Genomic DNA, 27,061 nt, shown 5'->3' on the forward strand with positions numbered 1-27,061 from the left:
TATCTGTACGGCCGTAGGTGTGGTAAGCAGAACCTGATATGATCTTTTTCAATGAAAATAATATCCAATTTCCTGGCTTCACAGGTTCAGGTTCAGGTATAGGTACACCTGGAATACAATTAGAGATAGAAACTTCCTTGTTGGTTAGCATTTTTGCCATAAATTCAGCAAGTGTAAAATCAAACTCTTCATCCATCCTAGAGAATGGATGTAACTGTGGTATTACAAATAGTCAACCCATTTGGTGAATACATCAATAATCACTAAACAATAAATCTTCCCTTTGGGTTTCGCATAAGAACTAATGTCAAAAATAACTATTTTAATAACATGCGAAATCAGCATTAATATACTTGTCTTAAAGAAACAATATCTTTCTTATTCACTACATAAGAACAAGACGGGGTCTCCAGACAAGATGACTGCTGCACAAAATAAATTAATCTAAACATTATTTTAATCACTTTCATTTTTCCCACCTTTTGTTTATTTTAGGACATTTTGTACCCAAGCCAGGTACTTAAAATAGGGCTTATCCCCCTTACGGACTTTATTTTCTTAGCTTGCTCTATCCTGCATAATGCCAAAAAGGTCTATACAATGGCAACAGGTTGAACCAACTACTTGGCAAATGCCAAGGGAGCAGTGTTCAATCTGTCGGCCACTTTCTCTACATTATGAGCATTCTTTACTGCTAAACCTACTAACATTTTCAATAATCCAAACTTCTCCTCCACGGTACATATTGGTCATAATTGTCGAACTGTCACTTACTGTCCTAATGGGACTTTTACCCCTGCAGATATAACAGGTTATGGGCAGCATCTTCCTCAAACCTAAAGACACCCAGGTCACATAACCTCTGGGCTCTCATTGCTGCCATGTACTTCTTACATATGAGTGACAACAACCAGTGACCTTCACCTCATACCTCCACATAAAACACCTCAAGTTGTTATTCACAATACCGTGACATATTTACATACATTATAATTATAAACCTCAGACAATATAAACAATAGGGTCTCAACTAAGAAAATAATCACCAATCTCATACTATCACCCCTCAGGTTTGGGTCTCATCAGTTCATTGACAAATTCTGTATATCAAATCAAACAAACACCTTTATATAAGAAAAACTTCTCTGTCCCTCTGGACAGGGCACATAGATAATATGTAGTTACTGGGTACATTTTATGTCACACATGTTGTTACCCTTTTCAGCAGGATTTGTACCTTAATCTGAGCTGATTATCTGTAACATCTTCTACTCACAGAAATATTCACATATACCATACGTTTTATCTGACAAGTGTCTCAAACCAAATTTCTTCTTGCATACTCTGAGATTCAAATTAACACCCTTATACATATTCCAAATATCTTAGGAAGCAAAAACAACTTCAATGAAATCCATACAAATGTGTTAGAATGGATATTGTGGATTTGGGAACTGTTCTCTTTTTGGTCTTACATTCCCCTGTGAATTATATTTGGCGCATGTTAAACTAGTTAAACGAAAAAAATTTTTAGAGTAGTTAGTAAAGCCATATGCCGTGAACACTTTATATATGATCTCTACCATCCCCCCTGTTGAGACATGGCTTGTCCCATGGCTCAATATAACTGCAGATCTGAATAAGTTGCTGGGTAGGATGTATTTGTTCTTACAAGATCCATCTACATACAGTATGAGATCACTATCTAGTAGTGGAATATCTTTAAGATCTGATCTTGGTAACACTCTGTCTGCTATGGAGGATAGGCAATCATGTGGTGCACCATCCTCCGCAGTAGACATCAAGGTCGAAAAATGTAAAGTGTTACATCTTTCTATCATAAATAACACTAATGTGACGGAAGCTCTTATAGCTTCTGCGGCGGCTACAATTGATTGAACACAGGGAGGTAAGGCTCTAGCTACAGGGTCGAGTTTTGATGAGTAGTAAGCTAGAGGTCTATCCTTTCCCCCACACTCCTGTGTTAGCACTGAAGTCATGTATCCATTTTTACAATCTACAGTTTGAATTTAAAAAAAAAAATCTTTGTTGTTTTTATTAAATAATCAGTTAGTCCAAGCACTGAAGATCCTACAAGAACCTGTTTTATCTGAAAAAAAATGCCTCTTCATAAATCAAAGACATCAATGGTCCTGTAATATCAGCATATCCAACTCCTGCAGAAGTTAGTCATACCCAAAAAGGACATCATTTGTCTTTTTGTCAGAGGTTTCGGTGCTTGGAGTATTGCTGACTTTCTTCCTTCATCTAGATGTTTACCTTCTTGGGTAATATGGTGTATGGAATGCCTGTGTGATGCCGAGGCTAGTAAGTATATGCCCTAATACTTCTCCTATGAAGTGGGTTCTTCTGTCACTCTCGATTACTTCAGGACCCCATATCGGCATACTACTTCACTGAATATTTTTCTAGCAGTGTTTTTAGCTATGTTTTTGGTTACTGGCCTTGCCTCAGGTCAATTTGAAAACACGTCAGTACATATGAGGACATATTCATATACACCCACCTCGGGTAGCTGTATGTAGTCCACCTGCAGTCGCTGGAAGAGGTAATCAAGGCAAGGAGTGCGCTTACTGGGTGTTTTTATCATTTTACCGGGGTTGTGTCTGACGCATGTCAGGCAACCCTCTACATGTTGAGCAGCTGCGTTCTGAAATCCAGGTGCAAACCAGTGTTGTATTGGTTTGCCTGCTGCAGTCAGAAAGCCTCTTGCATTATTGTGTCATAATCGTGTGAGACTCCAAAGGTGTACGTCGAGTCTATATAGACGTTCACCCTTTTACCTGTGCCCATCTTAAATGCTTCTGCGAGTGCCATGAGTTCTGCATCCTGGGCAGAGCTGCTGGAGGGCAGTGACTTTTGCAGCACTGTCTTACCTTCCTGGACTACTGCATACCCGGTGGTGAAATGTCCTGTCAGCAAATTCCAGTATCTGGATCCGTCTACAAAATACTGAACATCATAGTTAGTCAGAGGTACATCAGTGACACCTGGTAACCCTTGGGCGTCAAGTTACATTAAACTGGGACAATCAGGCTCATGTTCCATATCAAACAAGACATTGTCATTTGCAAGTTTGTAGATTTAACCCCTTAATGACCGGGCCATTTTGCACGTTAATGACCAAGGATTATTTTTTGTTTTTCCACGGTCGCATTCCAAGAGTCGTAACTCTTTTTTTATTCCGTCGACATAGCCGTATAAGGGCTTGTTTTTTCCGGGACGAGTTGTATTTTGTAATTGTACCATTTTTAGATGCTTATAACATATTGATTAACTTTTATTAACTTTATTTTAGGAGAGAATTGAAAATAAGCAGCTATTCCAGCATTAATTTTCACGTTATAAATTTACGCCGTTTACTATGCAGCGTAAATAACATGTTAACTTTATTCTATGGGTCGGCACGATTACGGGGATACCAAATGTGTAAAGTTTTATATGTTTTTTCTACGTTTGCACAATAAAAACCCTTTTAGAAAAAAATTACTTGTTTTTGCATCGCCGCGTTCCAAGAGGCGTAATTTTTTTATTTTTCCGTCGATGTGGCCGTATGTGGGGCTTGATTTTTGCGGGACAATGTGTAGTTTTCATTAGTACTATTTTGGGGTACATAGGACTTATAGATGAACTTTTATTTTATTTTTTATGGGGGGAATGGGAGAAAAGAGAGAATTTTGCCGTTGTTTTTTGCGTTTTCTTTGGACGCCGTTCATCCGGCGGTTTAATTAATGTGTTCATGTTATTGGTCAAGTTGTTACGATCGCGGGGATACCATATATGTGTATGTGTGATTTGTTTTGACCGTTTTATTAAATAAAACCACTTTTTGGGGCAAAAAAGTAGTTTTATTTGACTTTGACTGTAATTTTTTTTATTTTTTTTTTCACAAACTTTATTTAACGGTTTTACTTTTTTTTTTTTGTCCCACCAGGGGACTTCACTATGCGATATGCAGATCGCATATATAATGCTTTGGTATACTTCGTATACCGAAGCATTATTGCCTGTCAGTGTAAAACTGACAGCCAATCTAATAGGTCATGCCTCTGGCATCGCCTAACAGGCAGATGCTGAAGACAGACCTGGGGGTCTTTGTTAGACCCCCGGCTGTCATGGAAACCCGACGGCGACCCGCGATTTGTTTGCGGGGGCGCCGATCGGGAGACAGAGGGAGTTCCCCCCTCTGTCAAACACATTAAATGCCGCTGTCACTGTTGACAGCGGCATTTAATGGGTTAAACTGCCGGAATCGGCGCGTGCTTCGATTCCGGCAGTTGCAGCAGGAGTCAGGCTGTGTATAACAGCCGTGCTCCTGCCGCTGATCGCGTGGGTAAACTGTCAGTACCCGCGCGATCACAGGACGGATATATCCGTCCTCCTGCGCGAACTAGCAGCTGCTGAGGACGGATATATCCGTCCTTCGGCGTTAAGGAGTTAAGGAAGCGGTATTTATAACTTTAAAACCTGATTTTATACAGCTAACTTTCATTTCTTAAAAAGTCAGTCTATTTACACAATCTTGTACTTTAGTTCAATGTTCTAGGACTTTTTACACACTAATTTTACATATAATAATAATTTGAAATTCAATTAATTCAGTTCTTAATCTGGATTGAGAAAAACATCTCACCTCAAACAGTACACAATTTCATTTCCTCCTCAGACTAATCTGCAACAAACACCCTGTATACACGTCTACATCATACTTCTCGTTATCATCCACCTTACTCATTGCAATGTACCCATCTGTATTACTCTTTATCACTACTACAGTCACTATTATTGAATGCTATTATTTTATGCACATGCTATACATATCAACATTTATTGACACACTCTTCTATAGTTCTGCTTTTCCAATCATTTCATGGTCTTTCAACCAGCCAGCATTCTGTTCTATGAAAGTTTTTCATCTTGAACTATATAAACAACCTTCTTTAACATTCCTTATCATTTTAACATTCTGTCAGAACCTTCTACCTTGTTCCCCTTTGTGAGATTCTCCAACCGTCATCTTACACAATCAAAACCACACTTCTCTTTTTCCTTCACTAAATTATAACATTCAATTACCCTCAAAGTCTTTTTAAATCCAAATTTGCCACACCTTTATCATCATCATCATTGTACATTCACCACATCTAATTTGTGCATATACTTAACATCCCCTTCTAAAGGAATATTTAATACTTTTTAACACAAACAACCACATGTTGAAGCTGTTCCTGATACGTTACACATGTTACAAGCAGTGTCCTTTTGAAAGGAAATCTAATTTAGCAATTTTAGTATATGTCTCTCTATTTATTTAATGGACACCTAAATAGTTTCTTTTTTCTTTTTTCTAGAATAGGAGTCTTACGAGCACTTTTAATATGAAAAGATTTGATTAACTTTGTATCCTATATCAATTATTTTGACTATTCTCCAACCTTCAGTAGAAATAGCCACATTAATCCAAACATACAATCAGAATAAAACATTCTAAAACAATCTGGTGTGCCTTTGTTCTTTTCTAATATTTTCAATAGATGTTAATCCACTTTTTGCTACGTGACAATTTGACTTACTAATATTAATTTATCCCTTTATTCTATTTGTTCTTGGTTCTATGATCTGACTCTAATTTGATCTCATTCAAAGAGTCTTGTAGAATTTTGATGGTCAGTTGGGAATATTGAATAACAGTGTTTGCTGCACCATAACGTTATTCTCCCTGGACTGTAGGACTCGCTGCACTCTAGACGCCTAGAGCTGCTTACCAAAACACAGTCCCAAGACCGTAATGTCGCTCACCCAAGGTGACCACGACGAGCAAATGTGAAAGACTGTCTCAACTCTCACTTTTATCACATTTAGACAAGACACATGATTAACGATTAACAAACAGACAAATTCGATATGAATAACAAAATCTACTATCATATTCTATATTTCTGTATACCTCATATATCTTCACCACAAGGTATTTTCACCAGTTTCACAGTACACACACAAAACACAACAATATTTACAAGTATTATGCTGATCAGTCATATACTTCATGTTCCTGGGTGTTTTAACAGTATTTTTCCTACTGATTTGTCCTTGTAACAATTTTACAAAGGACCATTCCTAATTGGACTCCCTTATACACACAGGGTTTTATTTATTTAACCCTCATACATTCATTCTTCGCAGTCAAGGAGTCTCATATATGTTTCATCTAGAACAACCATTTCTTTCAACTGCACCAAAGAAATACTTGATTACCTTAAAACTTCTGGTGTCAGGGGCGTCCAGAGACAATAAGAGGCTGGTCAGACCAGCAGCAGATGTCCTGGATGTGTCTTTACACCACAGTTTGAAAGTCTTTATCTTTCTTTAACTTTGGATTTAGTTTATCTCAATCATTCAATACTTTTAGTCACAATCTTAAACTTTATAAAACAAACAATCCTAATACTCTAAAACAAACAATCCTAATACTCTAAGAAACAATCCTAATACTCTAAGAAACAATCATAATACTCTAAGAAATAATCATAATACTTATTCTATAGGAGATCCTCCAAATCTCCAAGTACTTTATCTTTTACGTGCTGCACGGAGTTATTTATTACCTGTAGCCTTCTCACACAGGCTATGGACTACTAACCTCGAGAACCACTATTCCCAGGTTTTTATATTAAGACCTCTGCTTAATATAACTAAGACCCAGTCTTAGTACCTAAGTGCCAACTCAGGTTTTTTACGTTATCTTTTTTTTTTGTTTTTTTATCACATAACCTTATAACATCTAAATATGAAAAATAATAAAAACACATATATACAAAATTATATTACCGTTATTCAGATGAAAACTCGAATCCTCAATTCTCCTTAATATGTTCTTTTAAAAACCGTCATTCCACACCTCGTCCCTCCGTCTGACTGGCCTCTTTTTAACGGTAATTTAACCGGAGGTCTTTGAATTAAGTGAGTATTTTGATGACTCACCCCGTGCACGGTGTACAGTCCTCGGGTGGACGAGGGTCTGGAAATATTGGTTTCCGGCTTCGAAGGACCAAGATGTTAGAAGAATTTTCCATACTTATCAATAATGATTCAAGTTTTCATCCCAATAAGAGTTTTATTCTCATCGATGAGGAGACAAGTCAAAATCAGCAGTTGTCTGCCTTCATTACATAAGCATAGGTTTATATACACATATACCAACTGAAAACCGTTTGTGGCTTTCCTGTCATATGAAATGTCTTACACCTCAAAATGAGATTAGGCCACGTTGGACTTCCTCTGGAGATTGCAATCTTTATTAAGAAATCCAACCGACTTACACACTTAAGAATATAACATATTTAACCCTTTGTCAACTAAAGCATTTTCTGAGAACCCTGTATGCACATTTAATATCTATTACATGAAGTAACAATAAATTTAAAATAAAACTATTCTAACAATTACATAGTGACAAAGTTCATTTACAAGTCAGACAGGAGGATTGAGGACCCTGATCACAAGAGCTTACAGTCTATGACCGTGTTTGGTCCGTGATATACGCTCCGTATGTCGGCCGCATTTCCCGGACTGAACACAGTGCAGGGAGCCGGGCTCCTAGCATCATAGTTGTGTACGACACTAGGAGTCCCTGCCTCGCTGCGGGACAACTGTACTGAAACCATGATTACAGTACGGGACAGTTGTCCCGCATCGAGGCAGGGACTCCTAGCGTCATAGATAACTAGCCAGACTCCCTGCCGTGTTCTCGGGAGGTGGAGGCATTTTTTTACTGCGCGCAAAAAAAACCGCTTGCGGGAAAAAGAAGCGACATGACCTATCTTGAGGGGTTTTCCGCCTCAAAAAACCCCATTTTGACGGGGTTGACGGAAATAAGGGTATTTTCACACAGAGTTTTTTGCAGGCAAGATTTTGATCTGCCTGCACGCCGTTTGCCATGTTTTTCGCCCAGAATTTATTGCGGTGCACAGGGCGCATACGCTGCTTGCTCTTACGCAGCATATCCGCCGTGTGTGGCCTCAGCCTCACAAAACACGTTCCCACCTCCCCCACCTTATTTGTAATGATGTTTTTTATTGTTACATCTTTTGGCCTGAATGTTTAGTAACGGGCTGTTTTTTGTAGGTGTCACAGCTTAGCGAATGGGACGACCTTGTGCCTTTTAAGATCGTAAAGAGTCGTAAGGGTCACCGGTCAGAAAAACTAGAACATGCCCACCGCGGCTGCAATGGCACCGGCATGCTTAGTGACCCCAGGAAAAACTATTTGTGGACAAGGTTCCCCATAACTTTGTAATAAAGCTGTGGCCGACCCCCACTTTATCCACAATACTGTATCCGTGTCTTATAATTTGTATTATAAACCCATGCAGGCGACGGTAACATTTGTAGTTCTAATACTGCCAGTCTAAGTGGAGGTTGCAGCTGAGGTAGGACACGTTAGTGCGCAGAGACTGTATGAGCTGACGAGGGTGGAAAATATCCCCGGGGCTCTTATTAACGCTTCTCCTTTAAGACACAGTTAATCCATATATTACGAACGTCTGGAAAGCCCCACAGATAGGGAAGGGAACCCCCATGTCTGTTATCACCCGGCAGTACAAGATGAGACTTGGCTAGAGAATGAGAGGGGAGCCATTATTGTATTGTGAGGATATCGTTACATAGTTACATGGGATGAATAAAGACGTTCAACCTTTCATAGTTGCAACAGTTTGGCTAAGGAAAAGCAAATCAGGAGGGGGAAAAGGGCTGTCTGATAAATACTATAAGGAAGTCTTCCCTCTGTGCTCACTACTGTAGAGAAACTCATCCTATATGCCCTTACTGTAAAGAAGCCTTTCATCTGTGCTCCTACTGTAAAGAAGCCTTTAATCTGTGCTCCTACTGTAAAGAAGCCTTTATTCTGTTCTTTTACTGTAAAGAAGCCTTTCCTCTGCGATCTTACTGTAAAAAAAAAAGCCTTTTTCTCTGCGATATTACGGTAAAGAAACCTTTCCTCTGTGCGCTGTGAAAAAGCCATTCCTCTCCGCTCTTTACTGTAAAGAAGCCTTTCTTCTGCACTTTAACTGTAAATAAACCTTTTTTTCGTCTTTATTGTAAAAAAGCATTTTTTCTGTGCTCTTACTGTATATAAGTAATTCCTCTATCTACTGTAAAGAAGTCTGTCTTCTGCGTTCTTATTGTAAAGAAGTATTTTCTCTTTGCTCTTACTATAATTCCTTTGCACTCTTACTGTAAAAAAGCCTTTCCTCTGTGATCTTCTATGAAAACCCTTTCCTCTACGCACTCTAATGTAAAAAAGCTTTTTCTCTGTGCGCTTATTGTAATGAAGCCTTTTCTCCTCACTCTACAGTAAAGAGGCATATCCACTGTGCTAGAAATGTAAAGACTTTCCTCTGTGCTCTTACTGTAAAAAAGCCTTACCTTTGCATTACATACTGTAAAGAAGTCTCTCGTCTGCACATAAATGATGTCTTCTGGGCCTTTGTACTGTTCTTAGAATGAACAAATAATATGGTCTTGTTATAAGAGAGACCTCCCACCCCACAATGTGTGGCATAAAACTACCCCCCCATAAGATGAAACCTTAAGGCCTATTGACACATTGCACTCAAATCTCAGTTTTTGTTGCGATTTTAGCATAATTGCATCACAACCATGGCATTTTGCCACAATTTTGTAAAAAACAAGGCAAGAAAACACAAATTGACAGTAACTGTGTTAATATACCCTCATAAGGAATTTTTCCTTTGTGCTTTTACTGTAAAAAAAAGACTTCTCTGCGCTTTAACTGTAAAAAAAATGCCTTCTTCCCACTGTGCTCTCACTGTAAAGAACACTTTCTTTGGCACTCTTTACTGTAATACGACTTTTCTCTGTGCTTTTACTGTAAAGCCTTTCCCCTACTTTCTCTCTGTACAGAACACTTTTCTCTGTGCGCCAACTGTAAAAAAGCTTTCCTCTGGCCTCTCCTATAAAAAAGCCTTTCCTCTACCTTCTCTGTGCTTTTACTGTAAAGCCTTTCCTCTGCATTCTCTACTGTACAGAAGCCTTTCCGCTGCATTCTCTACTGTAAAGAAGCCTTTCCTCTGCGTTCTCTACAGTACAGAAGCCTTTCCTCTGCGTTCTCTACTGTGAAGAAGCCTTTCCTCTGCGTTCTCTACTGTACAGAAGACTTTTCTGTGCTTTTACTGTAAAGAAGCCTTTCCTCTGTGTTCTCTACTGTACAAAAGACTTTTCTCGGTGTGCTTACTGTAAAAAGCCTTTCCTCTGCCCTCTCCTATAAAAAAAAAGCCTTTCCCCTACGGTCTCTACTGTAAAGAAGTCTTTTCTCTGTGCTCTCACTGTAAAAAAGCCTTTTCTCTTCACTATTGCTGTAACGAAGCCCTTCCTCTGCACAAATGTGTCATCTTCTGGTCCTTTGTACAGTTCTTGGTATGGATATTTTTATGTTCTTGTTATAAGACCTTCCTCTCCAGGTATTAATCTTAGTTGCCATCTTTACAGGACAGTCAAATCTCAGTTTTTGCTGCGATTTTTACAAACTGACCGCACTTACACTTGGAACACAGTTTTGATGCCGTTTTGAGTCTCTTCAGCCAAAGCCCGAAGTGGATACATAAGGATCTGCTGCAATACCACACGTAACCTGTGGATAGGGGTGGCGCAGCATTTGAAAGAAAGTAGCCATGCTTTTCTACTTCTGGATATCCTTTAATATAACTTATTGAGGCTCCTCCTCTTTATTGAGGCTCCTCCCCATCTATGTGCAGCAGTTACCCGATCATCTTCTTTGGTGCAGTTGCTGTAGTTTATAATTTTCTGTTCTTGTTTTAATGGAAATCCTCTCTCCATGTACGGACGTCATGCTGAGCTTCTAGTGTACAAGCAGAGCTGCATTGTAAAGCATGGAAAAGGGACAGAGTAGCATTCTGAGCCTATGTTAATACAATAGGTATATTGCAGACGAACCTCGGACAATGCATTAGACAATGCAGCTAAGTTTGAGTCACTGATTAAAACTGTGCTGTAAAAGAGCAGAGCTGCAGTTAAAAGCATGAGGGACAGAGAAGCAGCTTTTGGTGAGACAGGAGATGAATTTCAGACTACATCTGACTCCATTAGACAGTAAATAGCAGCACATCCCCCTACATGTTTTCCTTTACTTATTTACTTTATTTGAATTTTTCACATATGTGTTCCCCTTTTTTTCTTCCATCTTCTCTCGGGGGCACTGCCCTCTACTGCGATTGTCAATTACAAGATCTTCAATGTTTTTGTACATGATTGGACGTTTGCCCTTCTTAGTAAGAGCCCCGAGCAAGGCACTCAACTGTGATGAGACCTGCCAGTCTGACGTCACCACGACCTGACCACGGCGGTCCACGCTGCACTGCTTAGCGCTCATGTCGCATGGCTGAATGCTGGCGGTCACGTGCCGGTCAAGCGTTTTTTGATGCTTTTTTACAGACGTTTTTTGAGCCGTTTTTCTATTCTATTGAGAAAAACGGCTCAAGAATTGACATGCACTTCTTTTTTACGCGCCGTTTTTTACAAACGGCTGTGTAAAAAAACACCCCGTGGGAACGAATCACCGTTTTTGCCATTGAAATCAATGGGCAGATGTTGGGAGACGTTCAGCCCCCGTATTTCTAGCCGTTTATGGCCCGAAAAGAAGCCGTGTGAACATACCCTTAGTCCTCGCGAGGTGGTGAAGTTCATTTTCTCCGGTTTATATATGTCGATCTTTTGAGCTTACCACCCATTGCTTTTACTGGGTGAATAAGCCGATCGGATCGATCTCATGTGACCAATGATCACCTCCACGCAAATGATGTTCCCATCTCGAATGGGGTCCTGGATTCTAATATCTGAATGAAGCTCCTTGACTTTGCCCCCCTCCACTGGGCTGATTATTGGAACCTTCCTGGTCACCTTAAAATATGTAAAGAAATGCAGTACTGTGAATGACCACTGGGTGGCAACAGTGTATTAGGACAAGCTGCAACAGCACAGCGCCACCTTGTGGTCACACATGGAACGGATTTGCTTGCGCAAAACATCCACACTGAACATTGAGAACAGAATGAGCTCTGATTTCATCCGGACAACGTTCAGCTGCCTCTGAATTCAATTTGTCCAAGTCTCGCCGCGGACTATTCATACAGGAGGTCCGCACGGAAAACCAGCAGCATTTCCGTTTTGTTTGAATCCAGCGTCTAATCACAGCCGGGACTCGCAGCATCGTCACCCACAAGGCAGGATGTAGACATCTGTTCTGGAATAAAATATCAGCACTGCAGTGAAGACTGACACATGGGGAGCAGGGGAGGGAATAGAACTCTTCATTATACTATGGGGGTTTTTTTTATGCCCTCCTACAATTATTGCCCCTCTCTACGAATATAAGGGGCTGTAGCTGTTGATCCTGAGCTGTCTATGTCACGAATACAATGCCAAAGCAGTAAAGACTGACACAAAGCCAGAACAGTAGCTTATTAACTCTACCTATCAGTGCAGCTTTATATGCCATTCAGGGTCTGTGAAAAGCTGGGTGACAAGAGTCATCTAATATATGGTTATTACTACGCCCCGATATTGACCGGAAAAGGGGAGACAATAATACAGCGGGGAACGTCTTCTAGTATTTTAGAACTCAGATAGGAACTGGGGAAAGACGCTGCATCTAAAAATCTTCACATGCTGAGACTAAGGACTCATTTTTGCAGCAATTCCGTTGAAAGTCAAAGGCTTCCGGCTGCGGCAAAAATGCACAATTTCCTGCAGTTTATACGACGGAAAATGGTGGGTAAATTGCTGCGTTTTCCCAATGTTAAGAAGTGGCGACGTCTCCGAAAAACGCAGCAATTCAGTCACTTTCCGTAGCAGGAATTGACGCGCTGCGGTCCGAAAATTACGCACCGCAGGTTAATTTTGGCTCTGAAATATTGCGCAGCGTGTGGATGAGGTTTGTTAAATGTCCCCCACTTTGCTGCTGCTGGATTCTGCTGCGGAATTTCCTGCCGAAAAACACGTTCCAATTCCGTTACGTGTGGACGAGCCCTTTTGGTTCATCTTACCTCGTATTCGGGCCCCGGGTCCTGAGGCGGAGCACGTGACACCGGAGGGTAATAACTACATACAAATAACGACAGGACACAAACTTCATCCAAATATGACACTTTATATTTCCTTCAATCACGAAATATTAATTATAATTCATTGCTCACGACCATGAAGGAGGCACGAGGCACGCAGCGCTTCACACCTCCCTGCGGTCAGCAGCCCCTACTATAATGGCGCGTGCAGCTCATCACTGCCATGTACGAGGCACGAGGTACCAACATTATGCCTCAGCAGCGTCACCCACACCTGATAAACGCTCACTATCTGGTATATGCCGGCTGCACTGGGCACCACGGACATGGTTGAGGCTCGAGGCACACAGAACCTTAAGCCTCATTGGTATCACTGACACCCAGTACAGCAATCGGCGGAGCTCAGGGATTATCTCTAACAGACACTTAGCATTTCTTCGGTAATTTTAGGCACCACCGACATGATTGAGGCATGAGGCACATAGAAGCCTCAGTGGTTTGTACAACCCCTAACAGTCAGCATTTGGTATATGTGGTTAGAATTCAACAGACACGACTGAGGCGCCCTGTACCTTACGCCTCGATGTTGTCGGCAGCTCCTAGTAAAGAGTTAATATTTGGTCTGTGCAGATGGAGGCGCGAGGCACGAGGCGCACCTGGAGAGCTGTCAGCATCTGGGATGTAGCTTCAGGCAGGACTTAATGACATGATCTCCACCAGCGCAGAGTGTAAAGGAAATGTCTGCTCCACCTGTACACAAGCCTGCGGATAAGCGGGAATGCTGGGAAACTGGTGGGGCAGAATGTGTTGCAGCCAGTCAATTTCATCACAGAACCTGTTTGTATTGGAGACAACAAGACTGACCGGCTGCGTGACACTACTACTCCCAGCATCCCCACCGCCGCGGGCCCGTGGTGTAATACATAATAATGGAGATTGGTGCGGTTCTTGACTTCTGACTCCGTCATGGCGTCACATAAGGCAACAAAACGGCATTTCACGCTTTGGTCTGGCGCCATTCTGCTGTAATAAAACGTCACGAGGTCGGAGAAGCCGCGAAAATAATTTACATTGTATCAAATTTGCTTTTTTTTACCCAGAAGGAGCCAAGATGGCGGCTCCGAGCATCGTCAATAAGGCACATGGCATAATAAGCAGCACGTCAGGGGAAAAGCGCTTGGCACGGGGCAATCTGCACGTCCACTACCAGGACCATGGGGCATCGGTGCCGCTCCAAACACCTGAATGGCGCCAATAATCAATCCCTGAGTAATTTAAAGTTTGGGGGGGGGGGGGGTTTTGGTCTCATTTGGTCAATGCCAGGAAGATTGGCACTTTAGAGCCTGGCATAGGACTGGCACAGGGTGTGGTCTCTAATGTCTCCCCAGCCGCCATTCTTCATGGGCGGGGGGTTGCGCACTTCCTGTTGCCGGGTGGCTATGGTGATGGTCTTTGGGAAGAGTCGGCCGCTCAGTTCCCGCACTTTGGCCCGCAGAGCCTGTGAGGCAGCGTCAATGTTGATGCAGGGTCCGGAGCGCATACACATGCCGCCTTCCTCAGCTTTGGCTGGCAGTGTCAGCACTCGTGGCAGACGGACAGAGAGTACCTTGAGCGGATGTGCCAGGCAGGCGGCAGAGATGTGCTGCAAGCTCCAGTCCCAATTATAGTCGTCGTAGGTGCAGAACTCTGCCAGGCACCCCATCAGCTGGTAGTAAGTCTCTCTTGATATGGCGATGGCGGCGCGGTGCCGCGGAGCCACAAAGCCGCTCAGCTCCATGTGCTGCGGGTCAGGTGACGGCTCAGGGATACCTGTGCCACCCAGGCTCAGCATGTGGCACCTTTCCTCTTGGCATTGTTTCTGCATGAGCCTCAGGATGTAAAGCCAATCCGGGAGCAAGTAGTTGCCCTCCTCCAGGAAGAGGATATGCCCACTGTGCCCGCTCACCTCCCGCACCCTCTCCCAAATGAAGTGCAGCTTCCACCACCAGTGGTGCTTGTCCTGGGTGAAGGCCGCCTCTCGGTAGTGGCCGTGGCTGTCCGGGTATTCAGCGTTGGTACAGGCTTTCAGCAGGGCAGACTCCTTGGGCATATCCCGCGGGCAGTCAGCAGGGTCGCTGCCAGGAAAACCACCTGGATAAAAGCTCAGACTGTACGGGAAGTAGACTGGCAGCACCCGGCAAAAGTCTATGGACCTCATGGCTTCAGTGGCTTCTGGGCACGGCCGCTCCATGCTCAGCACCAGTAGTAGGCGGCTGGTGGCACCTGGTCCAGCACTCTGCAGAGACTCCGCCAACAACATTACCCGGGACCCGCTGCCCATCCCTCCTCGGACCTGCACCACCACCACCAGCTCCGGGTGACCAGGAAACAGTTCAGCGTTGAGGATCGGTTGCCGGAGGTTGTTGCGGTAAGCTGCCAGTCTCATCTGTAGCGGAGCGCCCTGTGGCAACTGGAAGCTGGAACGATCTTTCTTCTCGCTGGGCAGAGACTCTGTGGGTAAAGGGTCACCCAGACTGGAAGACGTGAGCAGCAGCCAGGTGCAGAATGCCATCCCGAGGAACAGCAGCAGGGCGGCGATCTTCTTCTTGTGTAATATCAGCCGCATGGCAAGTGCTGGGTGCCAACCGGGGGGAAACGGGACTGACCCCTCTCCCTGACGCCAACTGTGCCCCTGGGACTATCTCACCAAACCCCTCATCACCCACAACTGTACCCTCCTGTTCTCTAAAGACCCTGCTATATACCCCCCCGTATCCGACACACCCCGCTATATACCCCCCGTATCCGACACACCCCGCTATATCCCCCCCGTATCCGACACACCCCGCTATATACCCCCCGTATCCGACACACCCCGCTATATACCCCCCGTATCCGACACACCCCGCTATATACCCCCCGTATCCGACACACCCGCTATATACCCCCCGTATCCGACACACCCCGCTATATACCCCCCGTATCTGACACACCCGCTATATACCCCCCGTATCTGACACACCCGCTATATACCCCCCGTATCCGACACACCCCGCTATATACCCCCCGTATCCGACACACCCGCTATATACCCCCCGTATCCGACACACCCCGCTATATCCCCCCCGTATCCGACACACCCCGCTATATCCCCCCCGTATCCGACACACCCCGCTATATACCCCCCGTATCCGACACACCCTGCTATATACCCCCCGTATCCGACACACCCGCTATATACCCCCCGTATCCGACACACCCTGCTATATACCCCCCGTATCCGACACACCCCGCTATGTACCCCCGTATCCAACACCCCCCGCTATGTACCCCCTTCTCAGACACACCCCGCTATGTCCCCCTCCCGGTATCCGACACACCCCGCTATATACCCCCCGTATCCGACACCCCCCGCTATGTACCCCCCGTATACAACACACCCCGTTATTTACCCTCTATACTCTACAGACCTATTAGACTCACTATATACTCCCTGTATCCCAAGTACATTTACCAGCACAGAATATACCTCCAGTAACCAATACACCCGATATATCCCTGCACCCTATATACCCCACCAGTATACAGCCCCCTGTGCTGCCTCGCCCATACACTATTTACCCCAGCAGGTGCTGTATCTGCCCCCTCCCCGGGCACCTCACCCGCTGCCGCCGTCCTCCAGGTACCGAACACCTGAGCTGACTGACCGGACTTTACCCGGCCATGGGGTACGTGACGTCACGTACAGCAGACCAATCAGAGAGCACTGACGATGCACTGCGCAGCAGAACCTGCCAGAGGGGGAGTGTCCACCACAAACTTTCCACCAATAAGAATGGAGGAGTGACGGGGCGGCCACGTTTACTAAGGGCAAAGATGCCAGGACCTCAGTCTGATACTTTAGAGGATTACTGAGGAGATTGTCGCTGCGCCCTGCAGATCATGTCCGGGGTGCAGCACCTTCCTTACCCATCCACGTCCTGGGGGTCCTGTAGGATTTTAGGGCGCTGCGCGGTCACCAGAATTGCCGGAAACATCAGCTGCATCACCCCCCCCCCCCTGTCAGCTGACGGCTGCTGACGGGTCCTGTGATATCCCAGAAAATGGGGAGACGACAATGTTACTGCAATGATTGTACAGTTATCGGGGGAGTTTAGGACCCTCAAAATTGTGTAAATGTTTAATTATTAAAACCAGTTCATCATCAGAGGGGTAACATGAAGCTCCTGGACCCCACATCTGCCACTTATAATACTGGTGTCTTATGTGGGGAGGGGTTTTTGGGCCCCCTCAGGCACCAGGGTCCGTGTGAGACAGCCACCACCGTCCTCTTCATCCTCACTATCACCCTCATCATGATGTTAGTTTGATGCAGGACATGGTCATTTTCCAGTGCGGGGGATGGATCATCTGACCACATAACATGACAAGGAGCGGGACCCTCCCCAATAAATGTCCCAGACTGACACTACTCCACCCATCAGCCGGGATCAGAGGCCTCACCCGGTGTCATTATAGTCTTAAGTGCCGTGATCTCATATATAAGCACCGGGTGACGAGTCGGACGCTGCTCAGCGCAAACAAGACGATAAAATAACACATACGATAAAATTCCTTTAGTCCAGAATCAGCGAGACCTGGTGCCGGATTATCAGATGAAGGTCGGTGATCGTCGGGGAGGGGAATGGAACCTAAAGCGGTTTTCCCATGGAAAATCTTTGATTAATCAGAACTGGGCAGCAGAGACCCCCACAATGCCGAAAAGAGGGGGACACCCAGTGCATTACAGTCAAGGGGAGTTATGGAAAAAGCCGCACACGCCTAATTCACACGCATATTCTCCTGAGAGATGAGGGGCCCGGCGGACAGACCCCCCCCCCCCCCCCCTAACATGCGGGCACATCCAAAATAAATAAAAAATCTGCACAGAATCCGCCGGTCACTGCACCACCTCTACCGAAATCTCACACTATGGCAGTGCAGACTAAACCTATACACCAGTCACATCCAGAGCTGCACCCACAATCCTGCCGTTACATAATGTCAAGTGTACGAACGACACATTTGTTGCAAACATTTCTGCTACTGAGTTTGTAAAACAACGTCACGCACAAGCCGCAGAAACAGCCGCACTCCGTACGGAACATTTTTCATTCACAGAAATTTCTGCAACAAATCTACAGTATATAAACATTCCCTAATACTCCAGTCACATCCAGAGCTGCATCATAATTCTGCTGTTACATGTCTTACTAGAAAGCAAGGCCAGACTTCTAAGATTCATCATCCTTGGCGTCCTGATTTATGAACACACGAAGGCCAAAATCAGACCAACGCGGGGAAACTCGGATCTGAAAAACGGCAGTCCCGGGTCCCGTTTTCTCAGACACCCATAGACTGGAGTCTAGGGAGGGATCCGTGGAAACAGGAGATACAGGACCGGTTCTGTTCTTCATGAATCCTTCACACGGTTCGTTGAAACCGCGGCCTCACTGAAATACGTGACATACTCGCGTCCCTGCTGTTTTATCGGCCGTCACACGGACTTCTACTGCGTCGTCTGAATTCAGCCTAACAAAACATGCAAAATAGTAGGAGGGCGGTTAATCTTTATAAGCCATTCAAGGCCTGAGGACAGCCGGGTGACAGCTCCTATGGGCGGTGTAATGGCAGCCATCAGTCGTCACCTGTATAGGAGACCAAAACAACACAGAACGTCCGAGGGCGACTCAGCGGCTCTATACATTATATTATCCTCTGTAGTGCGGGGTCAGCGGCTGGCGGTGGGGGAGGTCATTGTGCGGAGCGCGGGGTCAGCGGCAGGCGCGGGGTGGGGGGGGGTCATTGTGCGGAGCGCGGTGTCAGCGGCAGGCGCGGGGGGGGTCATTGTGCGGAGCACGGGGTCATTGTGCGGAGCGCGGGGTCAGCGGCAGGCGGGGTGTTCAGCGGCAGGCGCGGGGGGGGTCATTGTGCGGAGCGCGGGGTCAGCGGCAGGTGGAGCGTTCAGCGGCAGGCGCAGGGGGGGGGTCATTGTGCGGAGCGCGGGGTCAGCGGCAGACGGGGTGTTCAGCGGCAGGCGCAGGGGGGGGGGGTCATTGTGCGGAGCAGGTTCCCGGATTATCTCATCGGATTTGTAGTTTCCTTCCTTTCTTAGGTGCAGGTTTTACAAAAATTTCAACGAAATTCTAAGTAATAACGATTCGCGTCATTTCCCGAGGGGTTTACAACGATACAACTTCGGTCATGTAGAATCACGAGGGGTGCGGGTGTCGTGGTCAGCACAACAAAACAAAAACGTGTCTGAATCACGTCTGTCCGGCTCTGGTAACAGTACAAAGAACGCGCCCGGCAGAGTCGGGGTTAATCATGACCCACAGAACCAGTAGAGCAAGACAAGTGATGCCGGGAGGACCCACAATGTCACACAGGACAGATCCGAGCCCTGAGGGGACAGCGTCCGCAGCGGGGGAGGGGTTGGTCACACCTCAAACTCTTTCAGACATCAAATAATAAACCTCTTAAAGAAAGTACCACTGTGAACAAGCAGAGCTGACATGTAAAGCATGGGGGAAGGAGTGAGCTGTGGCCTATGCCCGTAATGACACAGGAGGTAGATTTTTAGAGCTTGGAGTCCAATAGAGCACACAGCTATGCTGCAGTCACTGCTTAGGGTCATGCATTAAGGGAGCAGCGCTGCAGTGTAAAGCATGATTGAAGGCCAGAGCAGCAGCCTGCGCCTCTAATGAGATAGATGGTGAATTACAAACAACAATAGACAATGCAGCTCACTGATCATAGCTGTGCCCTAATAGAGCAGAGATAAACAGCAGCCAACACCATAGAAAATAAACAGCAATCAGAGGTAGTGACTTGTATGTAATTGGATGATCAGTTCTGAGTTTGACATTTCAGACTGGAGGACAAGACATTGGGAGAGACATCCGGATCTACAGAGGAATCTGATCCCACCATCATGCGGCTCCACGGGGTGAGCGCCAACATCAATACCCGTGAAGCTCCAATCATTGCGGTTAGAAGTCCTGAGATGCCCGGGGGATGGATATTGCTAATCGGACTCTGCATTTCCCCCGGCACTACGGGGTGGGGGTTGTACGTGTTGATTCACCTACAGATTACAGCTGATCGCTGGGATCCCACATCAGGGGCAGATCCTGCGATCACATTCTTGTCGGGGGCAGATCCTCCGATCACATTCTTGTCGGGGGCAGATCCTGCGATCACATTCTTGTCGGGGGCAGATCCTGCGATCACATTCTTATCGGGGGCCCTTCTGATAAAAAGGAAATCGACCAAAGCGACAACTCAACATAAAAGAATAAAACCCCAGTAAATATCGGTCTCTGCGCCGTCTCCTCTTGAGATGTTAAATCCCATTCAACACTTTTCGGTTACATCCGTTCCTGGAGTCACAATTAATTCTTTACCACGGCGAATTCCACCCAACTTTCCCAGAAACTCAGAGTAGCCCAAAACGAGGGTTGACCAGAGTTAGAAAGCCGGGGGAGGGGCGGCGACTGAAGACGAGCGGCAGAAACCCCACAAGTCACTCCTGAAGAATTGCGAGACGTTTTATATTAACAGAACACAATGCAGACAATATCACACTGAGGTCTCTGGTCCCGGCCTGTACACAACAGGATACAAAATAAATACGGAGCGCGCCGCCACTTAGCTCCGCCCACGGTACCGATAAACCATCTCTATCAGGGTCCAATGAAGGGCTACAAGGATTTAATAAGCGACCGAGATCGTCCGACCCCCTCCTGGCGCAGACGCAGGTCCGGCACTGACCGGGAGGACTGATCACATGATAAAGAAGAAGTCGTCGTCGTCGTCATCATCATCATCATCGGAGAAGAGACCCCCCCGCTCCTCACTGTCAAACTCGTCATCAGAGAAGAAATTCATCACCTCCTCGCTGTCAGACAAGTCGTTCTCCTCGCTGCTGGACATGACGGAGAAGTCGGAGGGTAAGGAGGTGCCATCACTGTCTGAGGCCACGGGGACGGGCACCACCTCCGCTGCAACATCTGGGAATGGGACAAGGAGACCGGGTTATATACACTGCACATTAATGGCCGCTTCACCGCACACTAGACTTAAAGGGGTCCCCTACTGTAGAGATGGATGACATCACCAGAATGATGGGGGTGGGAGGGGTCCAACTGCTGAGACCCCAGAATAAAGGAGCTGCCACCTCTGGCTTTTCTCAGGCAATTGGACCCTCACCAATCAGACATTGGTGGATTTTTACCAGTTTCAAGATCTCTGCTTACTTTGAGTGAATTGGAACATTCTTGTTTGTAACAAACCCTCAGCTGTGAGAAGTATTAGGTGAGACCAGTTTTCAGCCACTGGATGAAATAAAGCATGTTGCCATTCACTGATCGCAAGCAGAGACTTTAAAAATTGGTGAGAAATTTAAACAGTCTTAAAAAAACCAAAAACTTTTCATTGTACATTGGTTAATCTTCATTCATAGAGGACTGGACCGGCACAGCGTACATGACAGCGGCGGGTCCCAGAGCCGGGGCCATATCTAGTAGACAGTTACGTCATAATTCATGGACACCCTATAAGGAGACGGTTGGGGACCCCCTTAATATGTCTCAGCAAACTGCTCGCCCTGGAAGACTCTGGCTGGACTTGCAGATGCCCCATGATTCCATTGGGTGCCGAGGACTACCTGCCCCTCCCCCAGTGTGATCGCTGTAGGGTCCGGTATCAGTCTGAGTATGAACAGCGCAGTCACTTGATGATATGACGGGCAGTAGATCAGAGCTTAGGATTACCGGCCCCGGAGGTGAAGAAACTGGAGTCGGGGATGTGCCAGATGCAGGTGGAAAAAACATCGTCCCCCTCCTCAGTACAAACCGTGAATATTCATCCGCTCTGTGGCCACAGCAATCAGTCGTCTGCTATTTCTCCCCAATAATAACCCCCTCCCCCGGCTGTACCCACATTATCTGCAGGGTGATCTAATAGAAGCAAACAAGTGACATCACTGACAATGCAGCCTATCCATTCACTAGAGAGCAGCGGTGACATCACTGAGAATGCCGCCTATCCATTCACTAGAGAGCAGCGGTGACATCACTGACAATGCAGCCTATCCATTCACTAGAGAGCAGCGGTGACATCACTGAGAATGCCGCCTATCCATTCACTAGAGAGCAGCGGTGACATCACTGAGAATGCAGCCTATCCATTCACTAGACAGCAGCGGTGACATCACTGAGAATGCGGCCTATCCATTCACTAGAGAGCAGCGGTGACATCACTGAGAATGCAGCCTATTCATTCACTAGAGAGCAGCGGTGACATCACTGATAATGCAGCCTGTCCATTCACTAGAGAGCAGCGGTGACATCACTGAGAATGCAGCCTATCCACTCACTAGAGAGCAGCGGTGACATCACTGAGAATGCAGCCTATCCACTCACTAGAGAGCAGCGGTGACATCACTGAGAATGCAGCCTATCCATTCACTAGAGAGCAGCGGTGACATCACTGAGAATGCAGCCTATCCATTCACTAGAGAGCAGCGGTGACATCACTGAGAATGCAGCCTATCCACTCACTAGAGAGCAGCGGTGACATCACTGAGAATGCTGCCTATCCACTCACTAGAGAGCAGCGGTGACATCACTGAGAATGCTGCCTATCCATTCCCTAGAGAGCAGCAGTGACATCACTGAGAATGTAGCCTATCCATTCACTAGAGAGCAGCGGTGACATCACTGAGAATGCTGCCTATCCACTCACTAGAGAGCAGCGGTGACATCACTGAGAATGCTGCCTATCCATGTATAAGACCGGCACCAGACATTTAAATGAAGATATAATGGTCTTGCTTTAAATCTTCTTGAATTTTAATAACAGAAAGCTGTGGTACGAGTCACCCACCTCTCACCTTTACGCTCTAGTATAAGAGCCAGTCGACGGTCTTTCATTTCGGGGGTCAGTTTGTCCACCATGCGGTTAATACAGTTATCTAGGACGAGGGAACGGGTCTGGGACTTTATCTCCTGTCGGCAGATGGGACATTCTTCCTTCCTCTTTCTCCATGACAGGATGCAGAAGGAGCAGAAGCTGTGGGCGCAGTTCAGGGTCACAGCCTGTGGGGGGCAAAGAACACTATATAGCCAAAGTATGTGCACCCCCTCCTAATTATTGAGTTCGTGTTTTAGCCACACCCATTGCAAAAACCCAGCACACAGCCATGTAATCCCCATAGAGAAACATTGCTAGTAGTATTGGTTGTACTAAAGAACTATTTGCTCGATCTGCCCCGGTCACCTGTAAGTGTTATTATCTGCTAGGTCTGCCCCAGTCACCTGTAAGTGCTATTATTGTCACATGGAAGCATCCAGGAGTAACAGTATCAGCAACGAAGCAATAGATCCCGATTTACACTGCGTCTGGAAGCGACATTAGCACCAGAACTGTGCGTCTGAAGCTTCGTGAAATTAGTTTGTTTGCATGGCTGCGGCACACAAGCCTAAGATCACCATGCACAATGCGACGTGGAGGCTGGAGTGGTGTAAAGAACGTGGTCACTGAACTCTGAAGCAGCGCGTTCTCTGGAGAAATACATCACGACTGTCTCACAGTATGAAGGTTCGGTGAATGCCTGGAGAATGCCATCTACCTGACTGCATTGTGCCGGCTGTAACAGGTGCTGGAATAGGGAGAATTGCCTGGAGCTGTTTTTTAGGGTTTGGCGCCTTATTTCCAGTAAAGGGTTAATGCTACAGCATACAGAGACGTTTTGGACAATTTTCTGCTTCCAAATTTGTAGTGACATTCTGGGGTTCTTTCCTGTGCCAGCATGACTGCGCCCCAGCGCACACAGCGAGCGCCATGAAGACACGGGGGGTGGAGTTTGTGGTGGAGGAACTTGTCTGGCTGCTCAGGGCCCGCACCTCAACACCTTCGGGATGAATTAGATCGCCGATTGCAAAACCAGAACTTCTCCCCATCACCACAAATGGGCACAAATTCCCGGACACCCTAAAATCTTGTGGAAAACCTTCCCAGAAGAGTGGAGGCCCAGCTCCATATTGACCCCCATGTTTGTGGAATCTACAACAAGCTCATATAGGTGTGATGTCAGGCGTCCACATACTTTTGGCTTGATAATGTAGTAATACACCATTTCCTTATTCCAAACCTTAATCGCACATCACATGACCGCGCCGCTGTTTACGGTCATACTGGGGTAATAAATGTCCCCAAAAAAATAAAATAAAATCTGAGGGACCATTGGGCGAGGACGAATCCCACTAATTCAGTCAATGGATCAGCAGAATTTCTGGACTAAAGGAATTTTAGGCGGGATTCACACGACCGGGTCGTTCCCGAGCCCGAGTGTCGGCCGGTAAAATCGGCCATTTTGCCCGGCCGGTTTGCATTAAGTTTTGCATCCGTGCCGGGCCGGGCAGATCCGGACAGTGACATCAGCGGCAGCTCCTGAAGGGGAATCCCCATGTGTTCGGGGATTCCGCTTCAGGAGTTTCCCCTGATGTCACTGCCCAGATATGGACAGAGACATCAAGCGCTCTGTCCAGGAGCGGAATCCCCGAAAACACGGGGATTCCGCTCCTTCAAGGAGCTAAAGTGGGGCTAGCACATAGCAGAGCGGGGAGATACCTCCCCCCCCCCCTCCCTGCTCTGCTATAGTGGCGTCGCTGCAGTAGTAGCAGCCGCAGCAGCAGCAGCTGCTAGCGGCGCCATCGAAGGTGTCGCCGAGCCAGGGTGCTTTTAACAAGCAGGGGAAGGGAGCCAGCGCAGCGCTCCCTCCACCTGCTGTACACCCCGGCCCTGCCACACAGTATACAGCGATGCCATTCGTCAGAATGGCATCAACTCCTCCTCCTCACATGCACTCTGCGCTGTGAGGAGGAGGAGATAGAGCGCAAGCGCCGGGACACCCGGCCATCACTCGGAACACATTCCGGTGATGGCCGTGTATTACCCGGCCCCATAGACTTCTATGGGAGCCGGGCGGCCGGGTACCCGGGCAAAGATAGAGCATGTCCTATTTTTTGACGGCCGGATTTCCCGGCCGTCAAAAAATCGGTCGTGTGAATAGCCCCATTAGGGGTCTATCATTCCTAATGCAGCCGGGTGCCGGCCGATTTATGAACGGCCGGCACCCGGCCGGGAAACCCTGCCGTGTGAATGAGGCCTAAGTTTAAAGGGATTTTCCCATCTTATCCACAAGATCTGCCATAAAAGTCTGATAGATGCGGGTCAGGCCTATCTCTAGTGCGGAGCCCACTAAACCCTGTTCTGGCTTCCTCGGCCCCCGCTGCCTCTTCCTGTTTAGGTGGTCGGGAGGGAGACCGCAGAGCTTCAGTGTTACCGTAACGCCCGACCACCTAAGCAGGAAACGGCAGCGGAGGCCCCACACTAGGGTCAGGTGTAGGTCCCAGAGGTGGGACCCGCATCTATCGGACTTTTATGGCAGATCTTGTGGACGTCATGAAGGTCTAAGATGGGGAAACCGTTTCACAATCAGTTCCAGCTGGACAGAGAATGACCTGCAGTGCGGGGGGTCCTCACCTCTATGAAGTGCTCGGCGCAGATGATGCACTGCAGCTCATTGTCCAGGACGTCGTTCATCTGATTCAGAACCTCTTCTTTCTGCGCTTCCACCTTTTTCTTCTCCTGAAAAATACAAAAAAAAAATAATCACATCCTACAATCTAAGGGCGGATCGTCACGGAGTGTAAACGCTGCAGGATTGTCACTAAGTGGATGAGATGTGAACAAATCTCCGGCCCAGGCTGAGACACCGTTCACAAATTGACCTGCGGGGCAGAATATAAGTCCTCAGCGCGTCAATTTATGCTGCGGATTCGTTGCCCTTAAAGGACGGGTGTCGCGAAAAATTTTTTTTTATATCAATTTGCTTTTAGTGTTTTATTAAAAAAACTTTTTTTTTTCTTTCTAACTTTTACTTCTCTCTGGGGGCTGCCATTTTTATTTTTTTCATCTCTGTATGTGTCGGTTAACGACAGACATGGAATACGGCACATACGACGTACACTATAGTGAATGGAACGGCTCCCGTTCGCATTCTCTATGGGGCTGTGTGTGGGAATGGCGCATGCGCCGCTCCCATACAGTCCAAATGGAAGGTCTTCAGCCGAGCGACATCTGGCGCCATTTTCTTGTGGACCGGAAGCCGCGGCCGGACAGTAAGATGACGACTTCCGGTCGCGGCTTCCGGACATGTGATTAGAAGCAAGTACTAGGAGCGGACGGAGCGTTGGCGGCAGGAGCAGGTAAGTCATGTTTATGTATGTTTTGTGTTATAACCACTGTATGTAAGCCTACTACACTGTGTGTTAGCTCAAAAAATGGCGACAATCCGTGTAGGAGGTTTGAACATTCGACCCCCTCTTTCTCCTGGCACTAGCCGGGATAGAGGGGGGATTCTGAGAGCTCACTAGAGCGAGTGTGTCTTCTCAAATTTTTCAGCATAAAGCAATGTGGTTGCTTTACCACATGCCAATGCTGCAATTTTGGCAATTGCTCCCTCTAGTGGCCAGCACTGGGAAATGTTATAAATTAGAATCGAATTTATAATATTTCCTGACTCGTGAAAAAATAAAAAAAATTAGAACAATGTGTAATCACCTACACACTAAATGTTTAACTAAAAAAAAATAAAAAATTAAAATTCTGCGACACATTCCCTTTAAGTTGCAGGTTTTCCCCATTGAATTGAATGGGGGGGGGAGGGAAACTTGCAATAAATAGCCAAGGGTTATGACTTTTGCGTCAGAAACGCTGCGATTCCGCTGCAAAAAACACAAATAAAAAAAATTTAAAAATAACTTTTTTTGTGCAGTAATAGAAAGTTAAGACTTCGGGTCCGTTCACACGTAGCGTAAATACTGCGGATTTGCCGCAATTGTTTCTCTTGCAGAA

General features: G+C 46.2%; 2 protein-coding genes across 2 annotated transcripts in view; both read right to left on the reverse strand.

Annotated features, from left to right (window-relative positions):
- Positions 1-13,186: 13,186 nt before the first annotated feature.
- LOC142761446 (alpha-1,6-mannosyl-glycoprotein 2-beta-N-acetylglucosaminyltransferase-like) lies at positions 13,187-15,871 on the reverse strand. Its single transcript, XM_075864636.1, has one exon. It carries the CDS (start codon positions 15,723-15,725, stop codon positions 14,457-14,459), a length of 1,269 nt encoding a protein of 422 aa, XP_075720751.1. The 5' UTR covers positions 15,726-15,871; the 3' UTR covers positions 13,187-14,456.
- A 4,803-nt stretch (positions 15,872-20,674) lies between these two features.
- Positions 20,675-27,061, reverse strand: part of RNF8 (ring finger protein 8) — a 28,209-nt gene continuing 21,822 nt past the window's right edge. Inside the window, 3 exon segments of the mRNA XM_075863514.1 lie at positions 20,675-21,150; positions 23,034-23,238; positions 25,688-25,792. Coding sequence (XP_075719629.1) covers positions 20,924-21,150; positions 23,034-23,238; positions 25,688-25,792 — 537 coding nt within the window. The 3' untranslated portion in view covers positions 20,675-20,923.

The sequence above is a fragment of the Rhinoderma darwinii genome, chromosome 4 (genome assembly GCF_050947455.1).
Source record: "Rhinoderma darwinii isolate aRhiDar2 chromosome 4, aRhiDar2.hap1, whole genome shotgun sequence".
NCBI lineage: Eukaryota > Metazoa > Chordata > Amphibia > Anura > Rhinodermatidae > Rhinoderma > Rhinoderma darwinii.